At 40.5% G+C, this 22,989-nt stretch overlaps 1 protein-coding gene and 1 long non-coding RNA gene across 15 annotated transcripts in view; one reads left to right on the forward strand and one right to left on the reverse strand.

The window, feature by feature from the left end:
* TNS3 (tensin 3) overlaps window positions 1-22,989 on the reverse strand; it is a 319,894-nt gene that overhangs the window by 171,745 nt on the left and 125,160 nt on the right. For 12 of the 14 annotated variants that reach the window (XM_064506663.1, XM_064506662.1, XM_064506659.1 and 9 more), the window contains one exon: window positions 14,389-14,500. In XM_064506663.1, coding sequence (XP_064362733.1) covers window positions 14,389-14,500 — 112 coding nt within the window. Of the gene's footprint in view, window positions 1-3,196; window positions 3,441-14,388; window positions 14,501-22,989 lie in introns of those variants that run through there. The other 2 variants (XM_064506668.1, XM_064506667.1) reach the window with 1 other exon arrangement.
* Window positions 1,955-3,436, forward strand: LOC135327504 (uncharacterized). Its single transcript, XR_010387709.1, has 2 exons — window positions 1,955-2,020; window positions 2,872-3,436. It is a non-coding gene; the product is annotated as an uncharacterized LOC135327504 (long non-coding RNA).

The following is a 22,989-nucleotide window of genomic DNA, read 5'->3' on the forward strand; positions in this document are numbered from 1 at the left end:
TCAGCCAGAAGGTTAAGCAGGCCTAACCTTAGAGCATTAAAGCCAACACGCATGTTTGCTTCGACCACAAGGAAGATATTCTGCAGCCTGACTCAACAGCAAAGACACAACTACCAAGATGCAAGGGCAACAAAGTGCCTCGACTGCTGAATGAAAACACGCTCACACTCCAGTTAGTTTTTTTTCCTGAGAAATAAGGCTTACTGACCCATGTTCTTAAGGAATCTTATAGGTGCTACGTTTCCCAAGGTATTACAAGTTACAAGAGTTCTTTGTTCATAGTGCTTTACCAGATCAAGACTCTCTACCATAAGTGTTATTAGTGTTCATACAAATATCCTGTCCTAACATTGATACCAATCAATAATCATGCACCACTTTCAAACACTATCTGCCTTAAAGCAAATGGACAATAGCTTTTAATCAATAAGGAGAAATTTATTTTCTTGCGTGCTAGCACGGCAGATGCCCAAATTCATTAAGTGACTTCATGCACAGAAAGGGCATATTTAGGAGAACTCAAGTTTTAAAACAGTTTAATTTGCTTTGACATTGTAAAAGGCCAACAGGTGCACTCAGAATATGCATGCATGCTATCCATTCTTCTATAGCCTACATGGAGACCTCCTGCAAAACACAAACACAAAAGTGAGACAAGTAGTACTGTGTTTTACAAGTCTGCACTTTTCAAAAGACAATCACAACCAGTAAAGAAGATCCTCTTGTCACCTTTATTGAAAATTAAGCTGGCCAGCTGGGGAGGGGGGGCGAGGATGAAATACAAAGCCTAAAATTGTATTTCTTGCATGGTAACTTCAATGATTTTGCAGTTGGCTCATGGAAAAAAACATCAATCACAAACATCACAGATAATATACAAAGTCTTTAATAAAGACATAGAGAACAGTAAATGCAGCCACAGAGTTTGTTCCGTTTCCATATGCATCGGAGGTCTGAGAATTTCCCTGCTGTTACGCAACACAGCAGCACTGTCTTTGCTGGAAAAGAAACCACTAAGACAGACGGGAGTTCACCCTGAGTAGCAACTACAAGTCCAAGTCTTGCAGCATCATCACATTCAAACTTATACACAACAGAAATATGGCATACAAGCTCTATATATAATTACAGGGTGAAGACTTCACAAATAAAGCTTTGCTATCTTGACAAGATCCAATGGAAACAAAGAGCATCAAGAGATAATTAGCTAAATACAGATCAGGCAGAGACAGCTGAACCAATCCATGCACTTTTTTCACTATTTAAATCAATAACATTCTGAGGTTAGAAATCAGATTCATGCATATAGCCAGCTTCACTCCTCCTCGGCATCCAGAGATCCCCTATTAATGCCTAAAGCCAGCGCTTTCATGGATCAGACTGAGGCAAGTCATTACCTTCTCCTCCTCACTGTCTAATAAAGCTAAACAATGATGATAAACCTGGATAAAAATAAACACTGAAATGAGATCACTGTCTGTCTGTCCAGATGCTGGGAGCACAAAGTATTCCTTTGTGCTCTGAAGCAAAAAGGAGATTCTTCCCCTCCCCTCCGCGGTGAACGGCAAGATGTTTATGCTACACCACTCCTAAAAGGCAGACCAGGTACATCCAGCAATAGCAGTGGGTCCCTAAGAGTAACAGACCCAAACACCAATTCCCATTTCCTGGCTAGTCTGAATTTCACTGGTAGAGCAGAACTCTGTCCGGAGCAACAAAACTGGAAGTGACTGAGCCCGTTCTGACAAAGACCGTTCTTGGCACTTACCAGATGCTTGGGAGTTCAAAGCATTGCACATTAACTATGTATGCCCCAGCAAGGTTAGGCAAGCTTTACCTCTGTTACACAGAGGGGTCAACAGACTGACACCTACAGGGGTATTTACACAGAGTTAATAAATAGTAACAGCTAGAACAGAACCAGCCCAGCAGCACTCATCACCAGGCCACATCACAAAACCCTGGCTTCATCCAGCACTTGGGAAACTGCTCAAGAAATTTTTTAAGTTTTCATTTGCTGGTAAGTTGCACATTTTTCATGTTTACAAAGATATGCATGTGTGTGAATGTATATATAAATATATATATACATAAATATAAAAACATCTATCTATAGATATATACACTCTCCCAAAATAGAAATGCCTTGTTTGCAGTGAGCATACAACCAGACTTGCTAAAACCAACTGGGGGCAGGGTGGGGGGGAGCTTTTGGCATGAGACAGCTGTTGGGAATTAACATCTGACTGGAAGAAAGTATACCCTGCATCACTGATCTGCAGCCAATTATCAACCTCCAGATGATAACTATTACCAACAATTTTATTGATAATTGTAATAGAGTCATGAAAATCAACCCCAAGATTGTTTGTAAAGTATACTTACAGAGCTGGTCAAAGGACTTTTAAACTAAATTTTCCTTTTATTTTCTTATGTCACCCCTATTTCCCATGCCCTTTCTTCTCCAAAGGAGAAAAAAAAAAAAGGTATAAAACCGAAGAATTATCATTGCCATTAGCACGTGAAAGAAAGGGAGGTATCTAGAAAATATCATGATTTGGGGGAAGAGGAAGCAGCAAGCACCCAGAGCAAGTGAACGGAGTCAGGGCTATGCTGTGGCAGCCACAACTCTCCATGGCTGTAAGCAAAGACAAGTCTGTGGATGGAAGCACCACTGCCACTTCAGGCACACCCCTTTACAAAGCAGTTCAGATGCTTTGTCCACTACAGCTCTTAACATCACAAGCAGTGAGAGATCCCTCCACCACCACTAGCCAATTAACCACCCACACACGGGAGGGGGGAAGCTATTTTCTTGGTATTTATTTACTGGGAATTCATCCTGTCGCAGCTAACATTACTATCTTGCAGAACTGTTCTGCCTGGATGTTTGTGCCCTCTCAGCCCAAGGCTGTTTCAAGCTAGCGTTTACAGCGCTTTCAAGGAGAAGGATTATCTCAAACATCAGACTGCCGGAGAGACTGAATCACTTTTCAATCTGCCAGCTGTTTTTACAGCAACTCTTCAATAATAGAAAGATGCACTTTCAGAAGACTTCTACAGCCAAAAAAGCAGTACCACACCACAATCACACAGCCTGTGCTTTTTCGGTCCAACAAACACGCAATGCAAACACATATGACAGCAAAGCACACTCACAGTACATCAACTGTTAAGGAAAACACAGGCAACTTACAAGAAAAAGATCTCAACAAGCAGCTTCCACCAAATGCTGGCATTCTTCAGGCAGAGCTCACGAGCAAAACAGCACTCAGCTCTTTTCGGGACCACGGCCCAAATGTCTCCGCGTATTAGAACATTAAAATCTGTTTGAAACAGCCCAGAGGATTTAATCAATGTCACACTCAGCAAGGCTACTTCAGCTCCCCAACGCAACAGCTGAATGTCTGCATCCCACACATCAGCTCTCGTCAAATACCAGACTTTCCAAATTTGTGTTTAAGAATTCTGGCATCGGTTCCAAGAACAACTGTCCCAAGCTGGCTGGCAACGAAATGGGGGCCATGCCGTATTTAGTCAATTTACTATACTTCAAAACATTTCCTAAACAATAGCTCTAAGAAGCCATTTTTAACAAAGGGGGGGGGGGAAGTCACATTTCTGTGGATCAAAATGAAAACTGTTAACTCCTGAAAGTTAACAGTACTGCTAACCAGGGTAAAGAGAGAAGAATAAGCAGACTGAATCAAACTTTTCAGATTCGAGCTCCAAAATTTTTATGAAATTAAAGTTCTGTTTCTTACGATAGTCATGCACAGGAGATGCGCTTTGAAAACTAGTAGCAACGTATTTACAAAACAGCGTACTTCTGGAAACTAACCACAGAATGATTTGTGGTTTACCTAAGCTGCTAAAGACACTGTAGCTCACAGTGGTATCACCAGGACAAATACCTGGAGTTTTTTTGTTTGATGAGAGCTACCTACCTGTTCACGTTTTAGCATTTCCTGAATGCACAGTATGGCAATATATTGCCATATACTATTACACTGTACATGCAATGAATACTGGAACATGACTAATTTGTAAGGACAAGCTCACACTTAAGCACAGCTTCTATCAAGTGATTCTCCATGTTTTTATAAGCTCTATCTATAGCAAGGGTACAAACAACGTAATTCAGAAATCCTCTTCAGGGTAGAAACTTATGTTTAATTAGAGAATCTAAGCGATAACTCAATTTAATGTCCAAGTGATTACTACGAAAGATCACTTGCCCTGAAGAGAGATACTGTGCAGCTCCTGATATTCATTTTTACCTTCCTGATGATAAATAATAGAGGAGGATACCGGATCACAGGCTTAGCTGTTTGAAGGCTGCTTTCTTTTCCTCAGCATCTCCAGACTTCCCCAAAATAGGCCCATGCTATTTCAGACAGCAATGCAGGAGCCCCTGACAACCCGCAAGAAAATGGAATGCATATAAAAGCATATAAAAAGATTTGTTTAATTGAGACTGAGTTTTTAATAGTTCTCAATTCCACAGGCTTCTTGGTTAATTCTGCTGAAAGATGAGTGTCAAACAGCTACAGGAATGCAAAACCCTAGCCAGTTAGGTAACCAGGCTTGTGATACTACTACCGAGGAACACCTCCTTCCTGTAGCAAAGGTTTTTGGAGAAAATCCCAAGTCTGTCATTGCTTCCACAGAAAGACTGAATCACGGTTTTCTGACAAATGCATAGTAAAGCCACCATGACAGGGACTTCTCCAGCTTGAGCTTGGTTCAGAAAGGTATCTATAACCAAAATGAGCTCTCCCAACAGCAAATCAAGACAGAACAGTCAACTGAGTAACTTAAGGACACTTTTATAAAACTGCATCAGCTGCTATTACTGAAGATTCACCTATTAATTTAACATAATTAACCTCCCATAAGGTCTTACATATTAAAAATCCCATGGATTATTATTCATACAAATAGGTACCAATAAATACCAAATCAGCATCCTTTAGCTAGAAGATAGAATGTTTCAAGTAAAACAGACATTTGCCCAAGCATCTGTAGTCAATAACCCACCTGCAGCATAACCAGAGTTACCTACAGCTATTGTGAAAGACACAGGCAAGCTTCCCGCACAGAACGAACACAGCAGTTGCCACAGTAAACCTATTCAATGAATCAGGCAACTAGTCCACTTTTCTTTTCTTGCCTTGTTAAATGACTGGAACTATCCACATGAACTACTATTTTCAAGTAACTTTTTAAACTGACAGGATTTTTTCTTTCTTTAGTACCACAGAGCCTCTGTTTAAGAGCAACAACTAACTGTTAAAAATACTTTGGTTTTTTTTCCACTGAACTCTTGAGTCACACGCACTTCAACAGAGGGGGGGAAAAATAAGCGCTAGGAACATCCCTATTTATAGCTTTCAAAAGTCTGCCCTGAATTTACAGAACCACATCATATATTATGTGTCTATTGGAACATTCAACTAATTTTTCTAGTGTCGAGATGAACTCTAAAGCTAATGCACCCCTTTTGTCAGTTCTCCACTTCTAGCAGAAAGGGATTTAAGATACCTCCAGGACATAAAAGAGCCCAATTTCAGTTCTGCCAAATTCAAAGGGAGTTTTGCTATGGCTTCAAAGCCACATGAAGTCATCACAATAATGTTATTCACGCACATATGCTCATGCAGTGTGCAACAGATATGACAAGGGTACTTCTAAGCCTCCCAACAAATGCTAAAGCATCCACTAATTTACCAAGACAAAAATGCTTTTTGGTGGTTTCCACTCTCCCATAACCAACAGACACAGGAACAATTAATCAATCTTGTGTGTGCTTTCTAAAAACAAAATAAAGGAAAATGGGAAGAGAGAACTGTGCAGCCTGCTTGGCATTTATTTTTTGATGAGTTTTTATAACTTTGTGATGAGATGATTAGAAAACACTCCCATAGCCACACACGTGCACTCTTCTGCTGATATGTTCCTACCAGCTCTGCAGCAATACACAAGATAAAGATCCCAAATGAAAAATAAGCACACAGAAACAATTAACTGCAGCATTACAAGTAAGATGACATGTAGCTCTGTGTGGGGCAGAGATACCTTTGAGTCTAGAAAGGAGGGAGAGTTCCCTACCAGGAAACATTGGGCTTCAGCTGCAGAAGAAAGGAAGAGCTTCTATTTTTAAGAATTTATCAGAATCATGTGCCAAAGATGTCACAAGAATAACAGTCACATTATGGCAACATCATCTGCTGGGGCACTTCCTGTGCTCCAACTACCTTTCCAGATTTTCTTTTGGTTTTCATTTTCAGTCATACGTTGTCTCTTCATCTGACTAATGCTCCCAGCACCCCCTGCAACAGGGACTGCAGACACTGTTTTTGAACATAAAAGCTAAAAGACAGTTATGGGAAATCAGTGCAGTCTGTGCATTTTGTCTTGGGGTGGGTATACAATAAACACAGTATCATAGATGAGTTTTCCTGCAGATGGAATGTTCTGCTTGCTATTGCTGGTCATAGTGGAAAAACATTACTAAGAGAAAAATATGTTGGCACTACTGCTGCAATAGTTTGGCTATTCTTTTCCTTTATTCCCATCATCTTCGTATTGTCTAGGAAGTATCTTGACCACCAAGTTTCCTACTGATTTTGCTATGGAATTTATATTCTAACTTCATCAATTTAGCAACCTCCTGAAAATGCCTGCATATTTTTTTTTTAATTCCCCATAGATGCTCTTGCAATGGCAGAATATTAGCATAGTGAAAATATGTTTTCATATGCTATTAAAAAAATCAATATCGATATAGAGCAACTTTTTTCATCTTTGTAAAATAAAGACTTGCAAGTCAGGTAGGACTGGAAGTGGAGGTTATTTTCAGACTTCCTCTCTCTGGCTGAACAACAATGTTGCCGTATTTCATCCAGAAAAGCATTTCAATCAGAATACAGTATATTGTAGCCAGTGACCCACACTAAACAAACAAACAAAAAATTGGCAGAACTGTCTGCAGGTTTTCTTGCAGTTGCAGACAGTGCAGGTAGAACCAGTATCAAAAGATCTGGGAAATGAGCATGCCCATGATGGATCTCAAAAACAGAGCATTTGTAAGTTATGCTAAGAGCATGGGTAATCTTCAAAATCTATGTTGTTAAAAACTAAGTTGTTCACTATGTGGGTAAGACCTAATGGGTCTGCATGTTTTTATTCACAGCTGTTATCAAGCTCTTAAAAAGAAAAAAGAGAAGTGATAAAGACCTTCATCAAAAAGAGAAAACAGCATAGACTATGCAAAGGAAGTCATCAGTATGATCCTTCAAGGACTTAATCAGTTGTAGGCATTTATTTTTCAAGGGTAATTTTTATCTTATTTATGGCAAGAGATGGCAATTCTGCTTAAAATCAGGTAACAATCCCTCCCTTTTACTTATTTACAGGGTTCAGACCTGAATGGATCCAAAGGGAGTTATATTTGTGGCCCAGCCTAGTTTCTTGAAGTTTTCTTCATGTACCAGGACAAACTTAACTTGCTAAAGACTTCTTTCCTTGTCTCTTGTTTATTTGAGCCTTATCTTCTGTAGGCTTCGCTTGGCTTCCCCCTGCTTTTTTTTTCCTTGCTTTGAAGCCCTTTAAAAGTGTGGGATTTTAGCCAAATGCATTGAGATTTACTCTGTAGTTTCTCTCCATATGCGGCATATCATGCTCATCACAGTGGCATTATACACTGTACTGATGGTTGCACTTCTTTTCAAATTTTGCTGTTACAGCAGATACTCTATCTTCAGTACAAATTTACTCTTCAGGGTTCTGGGTTCCCTTCAAGCAGGTTAAGTTTATAAACTTGCAGATATACCAGATCACTTAGCAGTCATGGTGTTGCTGGAAAGCTAGTAAAAGCACCTTTACTTCCTTTCTTTAACTCATTAGCAGTAATGAACAGAAGCTGCAACTTTTCAAAAACCTTAGTTTGAATTTCAGCTTTAAAACAAACCTTATAACCACAGACCAAATCCTGGGGTGACTAACTCTGTCCTTATGACTATGAGGTAAACAAACACAGAGCTCATGTTTTCACTACAGACAACTTTCTCAAACATGATCTAGGATCTGGGATGCCACTTGGCTACTATGAATATTAAACATCCCACTAGAGGTTTTGCCTTGTGTGGGTTTTTCTGTGTTTGTTTTTAAGCGAGTAGGAACTTACCTTAGAGATTCATGCCAAAATTCTCTCCCCTACTTCCCACTGTGGTAACAACATACCACCAACAGGATGTCAATTTTACAGCTTCCCTTAGCTCCAGAGAGGGCTGAGTTTCAGCAAGGATGCTTATGTGCCATTTGTGTAATGCCTAATTACGGCAGGTTTTTTTTTTTTTTATATCTCTGCATACTCTAGCAAGCCTTTACTCATTCTGCTCTTTCATGTCTTCACTGCTATTATGCACACAACTTGCATGTTTCTGCATCTAGGCTCTGCACTGAGACATAAATGCTCAGCTTGTACAGTTGCTTCCATTAGGGTACACTTTATTAACCCCACAGAAGTTGCTGTTTACTGTGTACACCTTTTGTCTGGCGAAGAGGGGCTGACCTTCCCAGGCTTCGGGTGCCAGAGATGGGCTGCGGTGCCCGTTCCTCACCCCAGCCCTGACCCCCGTGCTGCGCACTTGCCTCCTGGACAAGCTCTGCCCATTCCCAAGGGGCTCCTAAAAACACTTCTCTGCCACCAGGGCACTTCATGCAGCCTCACTTGGCCACCTTCCCAGGTGCTGCTCATGAGTGAGGCTGACAGGCAGATGAGGCTTTACGGCAGAGCCCAGTCCCTCCCACAACCTTGCGTGGACACCTGCAATCCCTCCCCCTTGCTGCTCAAAACAGGGACAAGCTGTTTGTCCACTCTAGCAGCAACAGATCACACTCATTGGTCCTACAGCCTGAGTATCTGCCTTTATATGAAGTTGCTTTGATGTCTGTTTGTTGTACCATCAAATGTTGACGGTAACCAAAAACATAAATGCTGGCAAGAGGAAATTCTAGGTCTCATTTTCGCCCAACACCACAAGCTTTAAATTTGGATCTAATTAGCAATTAACTGCTTAGGAAAATAAGCTTTTCTGGTTTGTTTGTTTTTTCCTGTTTCTTAAACAAAGTCTCAGACATACATACAGGAGATACACCATTAGGAACCTCAAAATATCAGCTGAATCAGTTAGCTTAAACCATCTTAAAATAGTCCTACTGAAGCCAATGCAATTTGCTCTACCAACACTCAAGAGAGCACTTAGGAGCACATACAAACTTCACATGGAAAGCAGAAGTGACCTGATGGAAAACTCTTCTAAGCTGATGTCAGCCTTTTTGTTATCTCAAAGATCTGCCTCACTATAGTATTAGGATAACTATATGGGTATGCTTATTGCCATAATTAACAATACATATAGCTTATAATATGCATCTATGAAGCATCTGGTAAAACGGGATCTTGTTTCACAAGTAGAGCTCCAAGGCACTAAAGTAACACAAATTAGCAAATAACCCCAACACAAATACACTCCACACACTCACCCATTTAGAGGCAACTGCAATGTCACTGACCCAGGCAGAACCCAAATTCCTTTCGCATTTCTAGCTTACTCTCCGAGTTTGTCTGCCAAAACTGTAGCTAACCATAGACATGCTTTACACATTTTTAAGATACTAATACGTTGTTACTGAACTTAGCACTCATTGAAAGATAGAGTATTTAAAACCACTTGCTATTCAGATAAGATTACACATGCATATATTTACATACACACAGAGCATGCACAAACAGGCCCCAGCAACAGTTTGTCATCTCCACACCAATATAACAACATATTTCATCTTGCCAAAAGCAACGAACAGCATTTGATGAAATGCAGAGAATTCTTTACACCAGGGAATCCTGACTAACTGAAAACGAGATCTGAAGTGGATCACTAGCCTTCATCGCAAGTATGATCACAACCAAGCAGGTGAATTTCAAAGGAAAATATCAAACCTCTTTAAGAAGGGCAAGAGCTGCCATTGCCCTCAAATCCTGATCTGTGATCTTTAGAGTGGCTAGAGGCTCTAGATTAAATACAGAGATCGTAATTCAATGAGAAAACGTACCTTCAAATATCACTTCATGCTACTTGCTCAAGCAATCAGTCCAGAACTTACTGCAAGCGGGTCAACACTTGCATGGGGATGTATTTTAGCATGACTTACACAAGACAGAAGTAATTATACAGATTAATTTTAATTAAAGAAGGAGAATTATTACATTCAGCTTGCACACAGTACTATGGTAAGCATTTCTGTACCCACAATATAGCCAACAGTACATGCCAACGTAACTTAACTCCTTTTTGGCTAGCTTTGATACATGGTTCAAAACACTAGGAAGAAAAGAAAATTCACATGTATTCAAGCCATCAAGGAAAGAGCTTTCCAGAAAAACAAAAAACTGAGTAATGACAATTCTACAAGTGCTCCTAAAATCCCTCTGAAACATATTCCCCAAACCAATACATTCACAGCTAGGTTAGATCAACAAAAAGATACTCTGTCAATCCACACTACCGTTAATTGCTTTAGGTTAGAAATCTGGTTCACAGAATGCTTTGTATTGTATGTGAAGTCTTGCTTGCAGCATTCAGACATGTTCACTTAATCACATCAACGGTGGGAGGAAGGAGTTTTATTAACAAAAGTGTGTAAAGCATTTCAATTCATTATCATTATTTCATCCGCCCATGCTGTAGAGCTAGGAAACATTACCCTATTACTTAAAACTACTCCAGTTTGACAAACCTGGTCACAAGCTTTTCGTTTGCCAGGAAAGTACTTTTTAGAGACTGGAAAGATTCGGCACATCTAACAAGCTCTGATGTACTGCTCTATACTAACAGCAGTTTGGCTGATGTGTAGTCCACAACCCAACAAAGCCAAAAGAAAAAATAATTTAAAAAAGCAGAGGAAAAAGGAAAACACAGTAGAAATTTACATGGAAAATAGAGAAACTGCATAGTTAGGATAGCTTACTGACAAAAAAGATAAAACACAGTGTTCAATAGACTGGAATAAGCAGGAAAAAAAATTGAAAGGCTTTTGTAACACTGTTAGTCAACTCTTTGGATAACTATCCAAATGTGTATGACTAGGATGTGTATCTGCTTTACGCTGAATTAAACTGAATTGTACTGCAGGGAAAGTGAAAGTATCAAATCGGAGCTCAAAAGGCCGTTGCTCCAGCATGTTTGAGGTAGTGCTCGAAAGCCATGGGGAGTCATACACTCCTCAGTTTACTGCAGAATATGCAGTTACTCTGACTGCAGAAATCAACAGCTGATTGCTCCTTCTTCATAATGAAATGCTGTATCATTACAGCTGCAGCCAGCTACAACCACGTTCAGCAGGCACGGAGGCACCCAGGGGCTCCCCCACCTCTTCAAATCCTCCTTTCCTTTGTGCTACTGGTTTTGCAGAGCTCATTAAGAAACAAATCATTGTAAAGCGTATGCGTTACTGAGGTGAACTGAAGTTGATGAGGACAAAGCGACATCATCATTCAAGCGTCCCTTTGTGAGTCAATCACTCTCGTTTTACAGAGAAAATTTTTAGGTGCTACATTCAGAGCAGGATACTAGCGAAGGACACACATTTTGCAAGAGAGGGCTAAACACACACCCAGACAATGACTGCCACATAGTAATGAAAACTGATCTAACCATTACAACACCCAGTTATGGCTTTTCTTCTTAAAACAGGCAAATGATTCATTGCTAGATAAACACTAAATACTACAGAGTGACCAATCTGGAGCCTTTCCCCTTGCCTCCTTTCTCTTGACACATAGCTTTCTTTTAGCTGATAAGATATTATAGTCTGGAAGGAACCTGCAGTCTGTACAAAGAGCTATTATTTTCTGAGGACAAACTGTTAAAAAGCAAGATTTTCTCATTAATGCACAAAGGAACCTTATCTGTTTTTAACGAAAGCCTTTCTTCTCCCCCCTTCTCCCCCCAGTGCCAGCTTCAGAGAAAGACTTGCTCTCTTTTATTCAGCAAATTCGAGGAGAACTTACCAGAAGCAGCAGCACCAGAATTTGGCTCTGAAACAGTTGGTTTATTTTTCTTCATATTAATAGTGTTTCACTGTATTGGAGATCATTTCAAGTACTGCAGGGCTGGCAGGGGAATAGAGAACTTGTAGTTCTATCTTTTCCAAAATCTCTGCTTTATAAAGTCCATGTTGTAAGTTGAAATACCAATGGATTCCTATTAAAGTGAAACTACTTAGTCTCATCACTCCAATCCATGTAACTCCTTTTGTTGCTCCTATCCCACAGGTAAGTATGAAGTGATTAACAATCAAAATGTACCAGCAGCCCAGAAGTATGGTGCTGGCATCAAAGAGGGGCTGCATGTTAGCTATGCTATTAGTAGCTATGCTATTAGCAAGGGGCTCCTTCTGAAATTCCTCCCAGCAACCTTAAGAAAATTATCCCAAACAGACAATACTTCTTTATTTGAACCAAAACTACTCCACATCACAACAAAAGGAAAACTTGCTCAGACTCATCATGATCATGTGGTCTATCTACAAGACATGCAGTAAGATTCTTAGTACCAATGGAGACAGGGTCACTTTGACACAGCTTTTGTGCACATCCAGCTCTGGGCTTCAAGGACTTAAACACAAAACAAGCTGTCAAACTTTCTATTCCTGCCTCCCAGGCCTGTCACTTCAAAGTGCTGGGTGTCTCCTTGTACACTGCTTCTTACACTGAATCTGTACAAGGGTGTAACAATACTAACAATTTTTCCAAGTTGAAAACAAGTATAACCTAAGAAGTTTGGGGCCAACCTCCAGAAAAACTGATAGAAGAGATATTTTAAAAATTATATATATATACACACACACACACACATATAATATAACTGCTATTCCAGAGATCATTACAGTAATGCTGAATAAGCAAGGTATTTTCCATTTAACTGGTCATCTGCAGAGTCTGCACCTGAGTTCAGCATCACACACACAAGAAAAAGGCCACATTCCATCCATACTCCCGTCTCTCATCATCCTCTTAATCTCTCAGAGGGATCCTAGCCTTTCTGAAAAACGTGGGAGGGAGCAAGGGAGAAGACAGGGAAAGAGATCCATTTAGAACTAGAAAGTGGTGCTAATATCTCCAAGTGAAAACAGCAGTTATGCTTCAGATGAACAGACAAAAGCATTCTCTTACTAGGAGGTAAACCATGCATGTGGCAAGCAGAGAGACTGATTTATTAGCACAGAATAACAGGAGTTGATCATTAACCAGACTAAACCAGCACAGAGGATCAAAATCCCTACTCCTGGAAAGCTTGCAGAAAGGACCTATTGAGCTTTCCCAAGATTTACTTCCGCCTAAGGTCCTTCCCACAGGTATCCCATGGAGAAAGGCAAGTGCATTTACTTCTGCACATCCAGGCCCCACTCCTGCAAAGGCTTCTGGGATCCAGAGAGATCTCGAGCCACTCACAAAAACACAGAGGCCTTCAAATCTCATGTCCTCCTCCATAACTGTGCCCCTGGGACTCTGCTGCCAAATGCCTCCATCGCTGGCTTCCCTTAATTGGGCTCCTCCTCTGTGCAAAAAAGCCCACAGTACAACCGAGTGCTCAGCCCATGTTAGGGTGCATTACTGCTTATGCGCCAAAGAATAGCACAGCCTTTCTCTTTGCTCATCCCCTCCACAACACACACACATCCTACGCCCTGGTGAGATTTTGTGGATGCCAAGAGGGCATTACGTACAAGGGAGAAGAATAAGTGAGGGAAAATAGCACTAAAGAGCAGGTAGCTGTGCCAGGGGCAACTGTGTCTCTGCATTCTGTGCAGCTAGGACAATCTCTTCAGGGCTCCTGTGACTGATTAGACTGAAGGACAGGACTGAAACCTGAGAACATAATGCAACTGGAAAAAGTAAAATAAATAAATAGACGGCTGCTCTTCTGAATTTTAGTAAATTAATGCAGAGAAAGCCTTCATGCCTCAGCGAGTCAGGGTCACTTCCTTGTTTGGAGGTTGAATTCCAGCGGCATCCATCACCCGCTGTGCACACACCACTCATTCACACATGCTCCGAGCAGCGCTGGCACAGACACTGTCTTATTCTGCAACCTGTCCGAAAAGCATAGTAATTTAAGCACATCATTATACACGTCCAATTACCTACTACTAAACAAAAACATGGCACAGTGTTGTACAAAGGAAGGAAATAAGCTGAGGTAACATACATATTTAGTCCAAGGGGAATTCCACAATCACGGATTTCTGGAAACTTAACACTAATATAAAATTAGTTGCTTTAAACAGCAAGAAGGTAAACAGTGCACATATGTTACTCACCTTTGCATGAAATGCCTTGGCCGTCAATTACTTGCTTGCAGATTCCACAAATTTTGGATTTCTTAAAGGTCTTGTTTTTGAAGGTGTGAGAACTTGAAGCTGCTTTTTCAGGCTGGAAGCAAGGGGAATAATGTCAGGATTTTCCCTCAACTTTTGAGTGCTACTTTTAAATTAAACATAAAAGTGGTATGCCAAGAGTAGTATGTCAATAGATAATCTTCTCTCTTTCTCATTTGAGAAGAGCAGCTTTCCGCTCTCAAAGGCAGGAAGCCACAGGGGTGGGAGGTACCTGTCACATATTAAGGCGCAGACCCTGCAAAACGTTTTATATCATAACCCTAGAAGTCTCTATCACGTAGTCTTCTAAGAGCAAATACAGAATAATCTCCCTGTTATGAACCAACAGCCTTCTAACCTAAGGCTTTATCTACATTAAAAAAAACTGCACTGGTTCAGCTTAAATTGGTTAAGAAAACAGCATAAGTAATGCTCTATCTACCATGGAAACAAATTTCACTTATCTTGTGCAAATACAATTTGTTTTTTTTATTTAATAAAATGTAAAGCATCTACGCAAGCTAGACTTTGGCACAGGTCACCAACTTTAAAAATCATTTGTGCTCCTGTAAAGAAGCATAAGAAAAGTACACAAGTTTAAAATAATATTATCTCCATAGTGTGTCACAGTAACTGACATATCATGTTAAAATATAACATAATAATGAAACCTCTGATCAGGAATAGAACAGCAAAAGTCAACACAATATATGCTATGGATTTTTATTATGTGGTATTACCTAAAAAACATTAGGTAACACATTAGATGGGGCTACTGAAAGCCTCTTACTGAGACGATTCTCCATCTTCCCTGAAAGGGTGTAACAACCTTTGGTTTCATTAGCTGACTTCTAGAAAACCATTAATTTTGAAATTGAATGATAATTAATCTTCCTCTTTCCTTGCATTAACTAGTATTCTGGTTAACCAACAAAGCCATTACATGAAAAAGGGCAGTACTTCATGGAATGGACATGTTCACTGAGAAAAGTCTAAGGGCAGCAATATCATAGTAATTATAGGACAGAACAAGTTCCCTCTTTAGACATATCAGTTACTTATCTAAAAATAGAAATACATTGCCCCAGACGATGAAAATCCCCAAATAATTCTTCGCAATTCTCATTCTCACTTCACATTTGAACATTTACTGTCCTTAACCTTCAGTATACCATAAAAGGGCTTGCATCTAACACTGCAGCACTTGTACTGAGCTACCTCGTAGCACACATGTCCACCAGCTGAAAGCTGTCCCTCTCCACGCAGCCAGGCCAAGCCACTGCACTGCTGAGCCTCCATCCATACGCCAGAAAAGAAAGTTTCCCAGCGTGGTGCAACACACAAGTCCATAGCAACAAGGTAACACAGGATTTCTTTGTGGCTTTAAGTAATTCACCATGTGGCTCTAGGCAACATGCTCACCATCTCCAGCCACATGTACAACACAGCTGCTAAGCAGGCACACGAACAGCTATAAAATTGATGCGTCCCAGGACTCAGCCACGTTCCAACTACTGCCTCCACAAGGCCTAGAGGAGGCTTCAAAGCGCCTGCAGGAGCTCACATGGTGGCACGGGAACCTGGGCAGGCTTGGCCACCCAGAGCCCACGGGCCCTAGAGGGGACCTCTGGGTACGTCTCAGGCCAGGCTCACCATTGCGTATGAACAGTGAACCTCATCTTAACACTAGCTTGAGGGAACACTGTCCTGGTATTAACCTCATTGTAAAGTCAAGATAATTTACAGATTTCCATACACACCAGGCATTACTTAAGGAATGAAGGAATTACTTAGAAATTACTTAGAAGGAATACAAGTTAGGTTGGACTTTCTGAAAAGTCTTTCTACCAGTGAAATACATTCATCAGCACAACTTACTGAGGAAAACAGTCAAAAAGTCCATGCCCTTGGAAGGCTGAAACACTGGATGGAAAATTTGAGAAACAAATTTGAATTGTAATTACAATGCCTTAAACAAACATTTGGATCACCAGCTGTAGAAGCTGAAGTCACAGAATTACTAAATCCCCAATCTTTAAACCTCTTGCTAGTGTTTGTTTTTTGTCACTTCATACTAATTGAAAGTATGGTCATAATTGTGATTAATATTAGAAGTACACGATAAACAAAAAGAGGAGCTGTACCCCAGCATTATAAAAGAACATACCTGATGACAAAAAGACCAAATTTGTTGTTTTCAAAATAATAATAATAATAATAATCTCTCCTGACTTTTTTACCCCATTAGAATATGGGGGATGTTTTGAAAAGACTAAGGGTGTTAGGAGCACAACTGTCATTATATCCAGGTAACTCCACTGATCTGATTCAAGGACTTTCTGAACCCCAATGAGTTTAGCCCCCACGTCCAAAGATCTGAGAATCCCCATCTCCACAGCCTCATCTATGTAGAAATTAATAACACCATCACCTCCACTGGTATTCACGGAGTAGCTACAGCTTCTCTGCTTTGTAGCTATACAGATAGAAAGATAAAAACCAGAATTCTTCGTTTAGATTTTATCCACCCCTTCTTCCCCCTAGCTATACAGCTAGATAAAACCCAGAATTCTTCATTTAGATTTTACCCACCCCTCTTCCCGCCAATCTTCTATTTTTGGGTAAAGTTTACAGGCCATTTCTGTGGCACTCTCAGAAAAGGACAGTTTTGCAGAGTTCACAGTTTTGAAGAATTTCTGAGAAGTTGAGGCAAACACAGGAAAGTTTATTCTGTATCTAGACGCTTTCTCCTTATTTCCCACATCCCAAGCTCTTCACCCCAAGCTCTGACATTTCTGTTGTTCCAAAGAAACATAACTGTCACTAAAATTCATTGTTCCGATATGAGTCTTAAGTTCAAGTAGGTCTTGACTCATTAATTGATCAGTCAACCTGTTTATTCCATTTGTAATCTAAAAGTCAAATAAAGCAATTTTCCTCTCGGACATTTTGGAAAAGATCTGCATAATAGCTTCTGCATCTGAATTAAGAAGTGCGCACTTTTCGTGTTCCTTGTTTATTGCAAGCACGTTCCACCATGGGCTCACCAAGGAATTCACTTAAACAATTCATTTAGGAGATGCAGTAGTAACAACCATCCATGTATAATCTACTGTGAAACATGGAGGAGGCCTAGATTGAGGTTTCTTTGTTGTCACCTGGTACAGCTTTCACAGTCCTCTCCTAAGCAAGATGCCAAGTAAAAGAAACAGAAAATCACCATGGGAGGGAACAGCAGTACTCCTACTTTCATGAGGCTCAAGGCTGGAATCTAAACTGCACATAATTGTTAGAGGCAAAAATTGGAAGAAAGGAGTGCAGAACCACAGGTTACAGACAGTTTTTTGCCTCAGGAAGAGGCTGTAATTATGGCTGGTCTCAATTGCTAGAATTATGAGACGTCTCTTTTTCAAAAGGTAAACTGTCTTTTGTTTACCACACGAGGAAACATTTTTGGCCAGATTCTGCTCTCTACAGCACACAGAAAGCCAACAAGGGATGAAAGTTTATCCCAGATTCCATGAACATAACCGAGCATAACAGACTGTGTGAAGATTTAGGTGGGTATGCTCATTTACACTGAATTTCAAATACTACTCATCATCAAGGAGTTACACTAGGTAGCAACACGCTGATCGTCAGGTAAAAAAATCATACCAGCTCTGACAGCAATGTAAGACTTTAGAGACAGATTACATTTTAAGAACACAAATGCTGTTTAAGAAAGAGATGTTCTCCAGATTTCAATTAAGCCAATACTAACTACAGAACTCAAGACAGGCAACTTGGTTTTTGGTGATACTGATACAGCAATTTCTCCTTGGCAATAGAGACTCAATCCTGGATCATTACATTTATGGAAGAGACATTCACAATGTTATTCCCAAATACCATACTACATGGGAACAGTTAATTATTCAATGAAAAGCAAAACCAAGCAACTTTTGTTCATTTTAACTTCCACCATACGTTCCAACCATACAAAGTGCAGAGTGATAATGGTTCATTCTTTAAAAAGGTAGTCACAAGGCTTAGATATTTTCATCAAAGAATCAAGTAAATCTTGTAAAACAAAACCTGCTCAAATACTCTCCAAGAAAAGCATATGCATACACTCACGTACACACATGCTCAATACAACAAACTTAGCATTTACTATCTTCTACAGCATAACATTTACTACTTCTACAAGATCATTTTTCCAAAGTCACCCAGGCAGTTATTGCATTATGTTTGTGAGGAAATATACTCCTAAGTCTAAAGAAAAATAATCAGACTTTTTAAATTTAATTATTAATTCCAGATTGTACTTCATTTGGAAGGGGAAAAAAGGGGGGGGGGGGGGGGAGAGAACTATTCATTAATTATTTCCTTGTCTCCAAAACTTGTAACAATCCGTATTACACACTCCAGCCACGACAAAATTACTGGCATGGGTGTAAAGCCCCATGAGCTTTCTCTACATCAGACTCTACTCCTGCTGAATTTTATGTGCCCTGTAAAAACCCTCTTTGCACAGCAGCAAAATCATAAAAACAAAGATTTTTTTTTCACTTCCTGCCCACAGTCATGCTAACGTGATCCTTGCCCTCTCCTCTCTCTAAATAACTTACCAACCGATACTGCAATTTCCTGGGATTCTGCTCACGCATTCTTCTACTCTCCAAGGCAGCTTTAAATCCACAGGCTGATATAAGGATTATTATTATTATTTTAAATACGAGGGGGGGTGTAGCAGTGTGTTAGCAGAAAGGGTATTGTTGCTTCCTCATGACTATGAGGCACATACACCACACACACACATGGGGCTGTTGTGGCAGCAACCCTTCAGGTAGAGGCAACCTTAAAAAGCAGTAATTAATGCTCTAGAAGCACAGATCCCCTTTTGAGGGCTCCGTTTTTCTCCTCCTCCCCCCCTTTTATGGGCTAAGGAAATGCCCTACTTTGACCTCTTCCTATGGGATGTCCAAAAGAAAGTTCAATTAAGAGATGGCTGAAAGAGGTCTTTATGAAGAGGCTGATCCTCAGTTACAAAACCTTTGTAAAACCAAGCCATATATCTATTCCTGTAAGATAGCTTCAAAAAATAAATCATATGACTAAGGAAAAAAACTGAACAGCTAGCTGAGGGAAATGCCTGAGAACTTGTCCCCTGCAGCCCTTTCTGTTACAAATTACTCATTATTACTTTTGTCACCTTTTCACTTCCTCTCCTCCCATCCCTCATATGAATTCTATGCAGTAAAAATCCCATATGGTTACTAGGCAGTTACTTAGAGCTCCTGTGGAGAAATCAAAGAAGAAAATCCCATTAAGTTGCTTGCAGCTTCCCTGAACAGTCATTCCCTAAGCAGGTAGTGATGAGACAGGAAATTACACTGCAAAGCCAGTGTAACAGTTGATATTACTGATACCTCAAAATAGTTCAGAGTTTTTTTCCTTATGGTAAACAGCATTTTTTGTTTAAAAAACCACTCTTCTACTCCTAAAGCAACGTTCCATGTTCACTGCAGTTTTCACTACCAGAAGACTATTTAATGGTGCCTACTGTGCATACAAGCCAAGTAATATCATATTACCTATCCACCACCTAAGTAGGCTTTTAGAACACCTAGTCTGACCAGAACTTTTTCATCACTGTAGGAAGTAGCTATATCAAAAGTTCTACCCACAAAAAACAAGGATGAATAAAGATTTTTTTCCAAAAGCAGTAAACAGTAACACGAGGTCCTCTGCAGCTTTTTCATATGAGAGTAATTTCTCAGAAGACATATTATTGCTCTGACAGCAGGCACAATATTTGAGCCAAATGACATTAACTGAACATAATACCATCACCAAGTACATACACAAGTACCATCAGCGAACATAAAAATTTTTGCAGAACCCACACCACATGACAGGAATACGAGAAAGTGGCAGACAGCGAAGAACAACAAAGGATTTTTGCACAGATTGAAATAAGGCATTTCTGGGTTGTTTTACCCGCTTTCAGCAATTACTCCTATAGGGCCAATGTAACATACATATACACATGCACACACAGACACACAACAATAAAATGTACATAAATGTCTAGTTATACTATTATCGCTACCATTTGGTTTTACAAATTACTTTCAGAAGGATTGCAAAGATAAAAACAGATTTGTTCAATATCCTGCTTACACCCCATTCAAGGCATTTTACAAAAAGACAGATAAGTAGCCCAAGGCAGAGAAAAGTGACTCAAGATGATGCAGCCTTAGACAGCAATATCCCACCCAGTGTATTCTATTCCTGCCTCCCTAATGAGGCCTGTGACTCAAATGAGGACACATGGACACGTTAGGTGAGGAGAAAAAAGGGGATTGTCTGTCTCAGTGAACCAGCTGTTTATTCAGATTCAGAGTAAGGGGGCAGAGAGGTGCAAAGCAACTTCAAGGGTTACAGAGCACGTCAACAGCCAGCTTAAGAAAATACAGCTTTAAATACAAGGTATGCCTTACTAGGTCAGCACAATGGCCTGTCTCACCCAGCACTTCATCACCACGTCAAAAGGAGGCACTCTTTAAAGAGAGCAACCTAGTCCTGACACTTTCCGTGGTCCATCTGCTTCATATTCCCCCTGCCGTAGTAGGGATGTTGAATGGTACATCCCCGCACAGCCCTCTTCATGCCCATTAATGGACCCGTTTTCCACAACTTTTGTCAAATCCGTTTTGAACTTGCTGGTACTGTCTGTCCCCACGACCTTGTGTGGCAGTGCCAGAAGGTCACTACCTGCTGTGTAAAGCACCTTCTTCTGCCCGTTTTAAAGCAAACTCCTACTAGTTTCAATAAGCAACTCTTACTTTTAGCCCTGTGGGATTTAGCCCTGTTCTGCATTCAACTTACTCACCATCTTTCTGATTTTGTAAACTTCTATCATATTCCCCACTAAAACTGCTTTCCAAATTGCAGAGTCCCACTCTTTTCAGTCTCGTATCAAAAAACAGCTGTACCATTCCCTCGGACCATTGGGGTTGGCCTCTTCTGTACATCCTCGCATTCTACCGTATCCGTTTTTACACGCAGAGATGAGAACTGTACATGATACTTGAGGTAGGGGCATGCCAAGATGTTATTTAGCAGCAAAATGATGCCCTCTGCCTTGTTCTCAGGACTTTAACCATTTGCTGACAGTTAACTCAGCGGTGACATTATGATTAAACCTTAGCCAATGTAAAAATGAAGGCCTTTCTCTCATAAGTTTACTCAAAATACCTTCTAGGTAAGGGCTCAAATGTTCTTGGAAGGTATACGAGTAGATCCACTTTGTGGTTTGCAAGTTCAAAGGAATAAAAACCTAATCTCTCATGATGTGTGAGCAAGATCACTTTGACATGCAGATTACTGTTTTAGCTTGTAATTTTTGAAATGTACATAGGTCTAAACCAAAGCTCAACCATGGACCTGGTTTTATATATAGCTATCATTTAAAAGTGTTGGTTTAAACACAAATACATAGTCATTCAAAGTTTCAAGTGAGGTATTAAAAAAAAGAGGATAGATCTGCACCACAGTCTGTTCGCGATGGCCTATGCAGCCTAGACTTTGGTCTCTAACTCTAGGTCTCCAGGTATGGCTGCTTCAGTTCCAGCTGCCAGAAAGACACACTGGTCATTAGCTGAAAGAAAAATTACACTGGCTCTCACACACGCAGCTTTTCACTTTAGCTCTTTCACTTACAGCTCTGAAACAGAAAGTTAAGACCCAGGCAAATAAAAGGTGCTGCTTTTTGCATTTTGCACTAGCAGCACAAACCTGGCCTGACACAGGACTCTGGAGTAGGAGATGGCAGCCGTAACACCAATAGAAAGCGATCCACGCGAAGGGAGCGCTGACAAAATGTAACAGCAGCAACTTTGCTGCTCTAGCAAGACAAGTCATACATCACCTCTGTTTAAGTATTATCCTTTCATATCACATCTGTTTACATTTTTCATCTGCAGACAGCTCATGTTTATGAAGCACCCTGGTAACAAGAACAGGATCAATACCACAAGACAACTGTCGTCTTCATTCCTGCTATCCTGTCCTTCTCCCCCTGCCTTGGAGGGCACCCTTCATCCGGGTATCAGCTACATGTGCTCTTTTCAAAGCTTTTACAGTCTGAAGACAAAGCTGCACCAGATACTTCAGCTTTCTTTGAAGGATGCTTTTCGCTGGAAGAAGAGGTAACACAAGAGAGTAAAATGCTGTGAAAAAGACAGATCATCAGTTAAATCTCTCTCTCTCCCTGCTCGGCACCTCAAATTTTAAGCACAATATACAGGAACTTTTTCATGTTCGCTGGTTTCCCAGAGAGTTTCAAGTCCTTCCACTTATGATCTGGCAGAGATTTGAACCCAGACACCAGTAGGGTCATGTCTGCTGGGAGGTGGGTGACACCTGCTAAAAAAAGGCAGCGCCCCAAGGAGTCTGAACGCATGTCCATCGGCAGCCCTCGACACCCTTCAGCAGGGCCCAGGCAGAGCAGCATGCCTGTCGCAGACAGGCAAGAAAGCCGTCTTTCCCCCGCTA

Source organism: Dromaius novaehollandiae, chromosome 2 (assembly GCF_036370855.1).
Source record: "Dromaius novaehollandiae isolate bDroNov1 chromosome 2, bDroNov1.hap1, whole genome shotgun sequence".
In the NCBI taxonomy this organism is placed as follows: Eukaryota; Metazoa; Chordata; class Aves; order Casuariiformes; family Dromaiidae; genus Dromaius; species Dromaius novaehollandiae.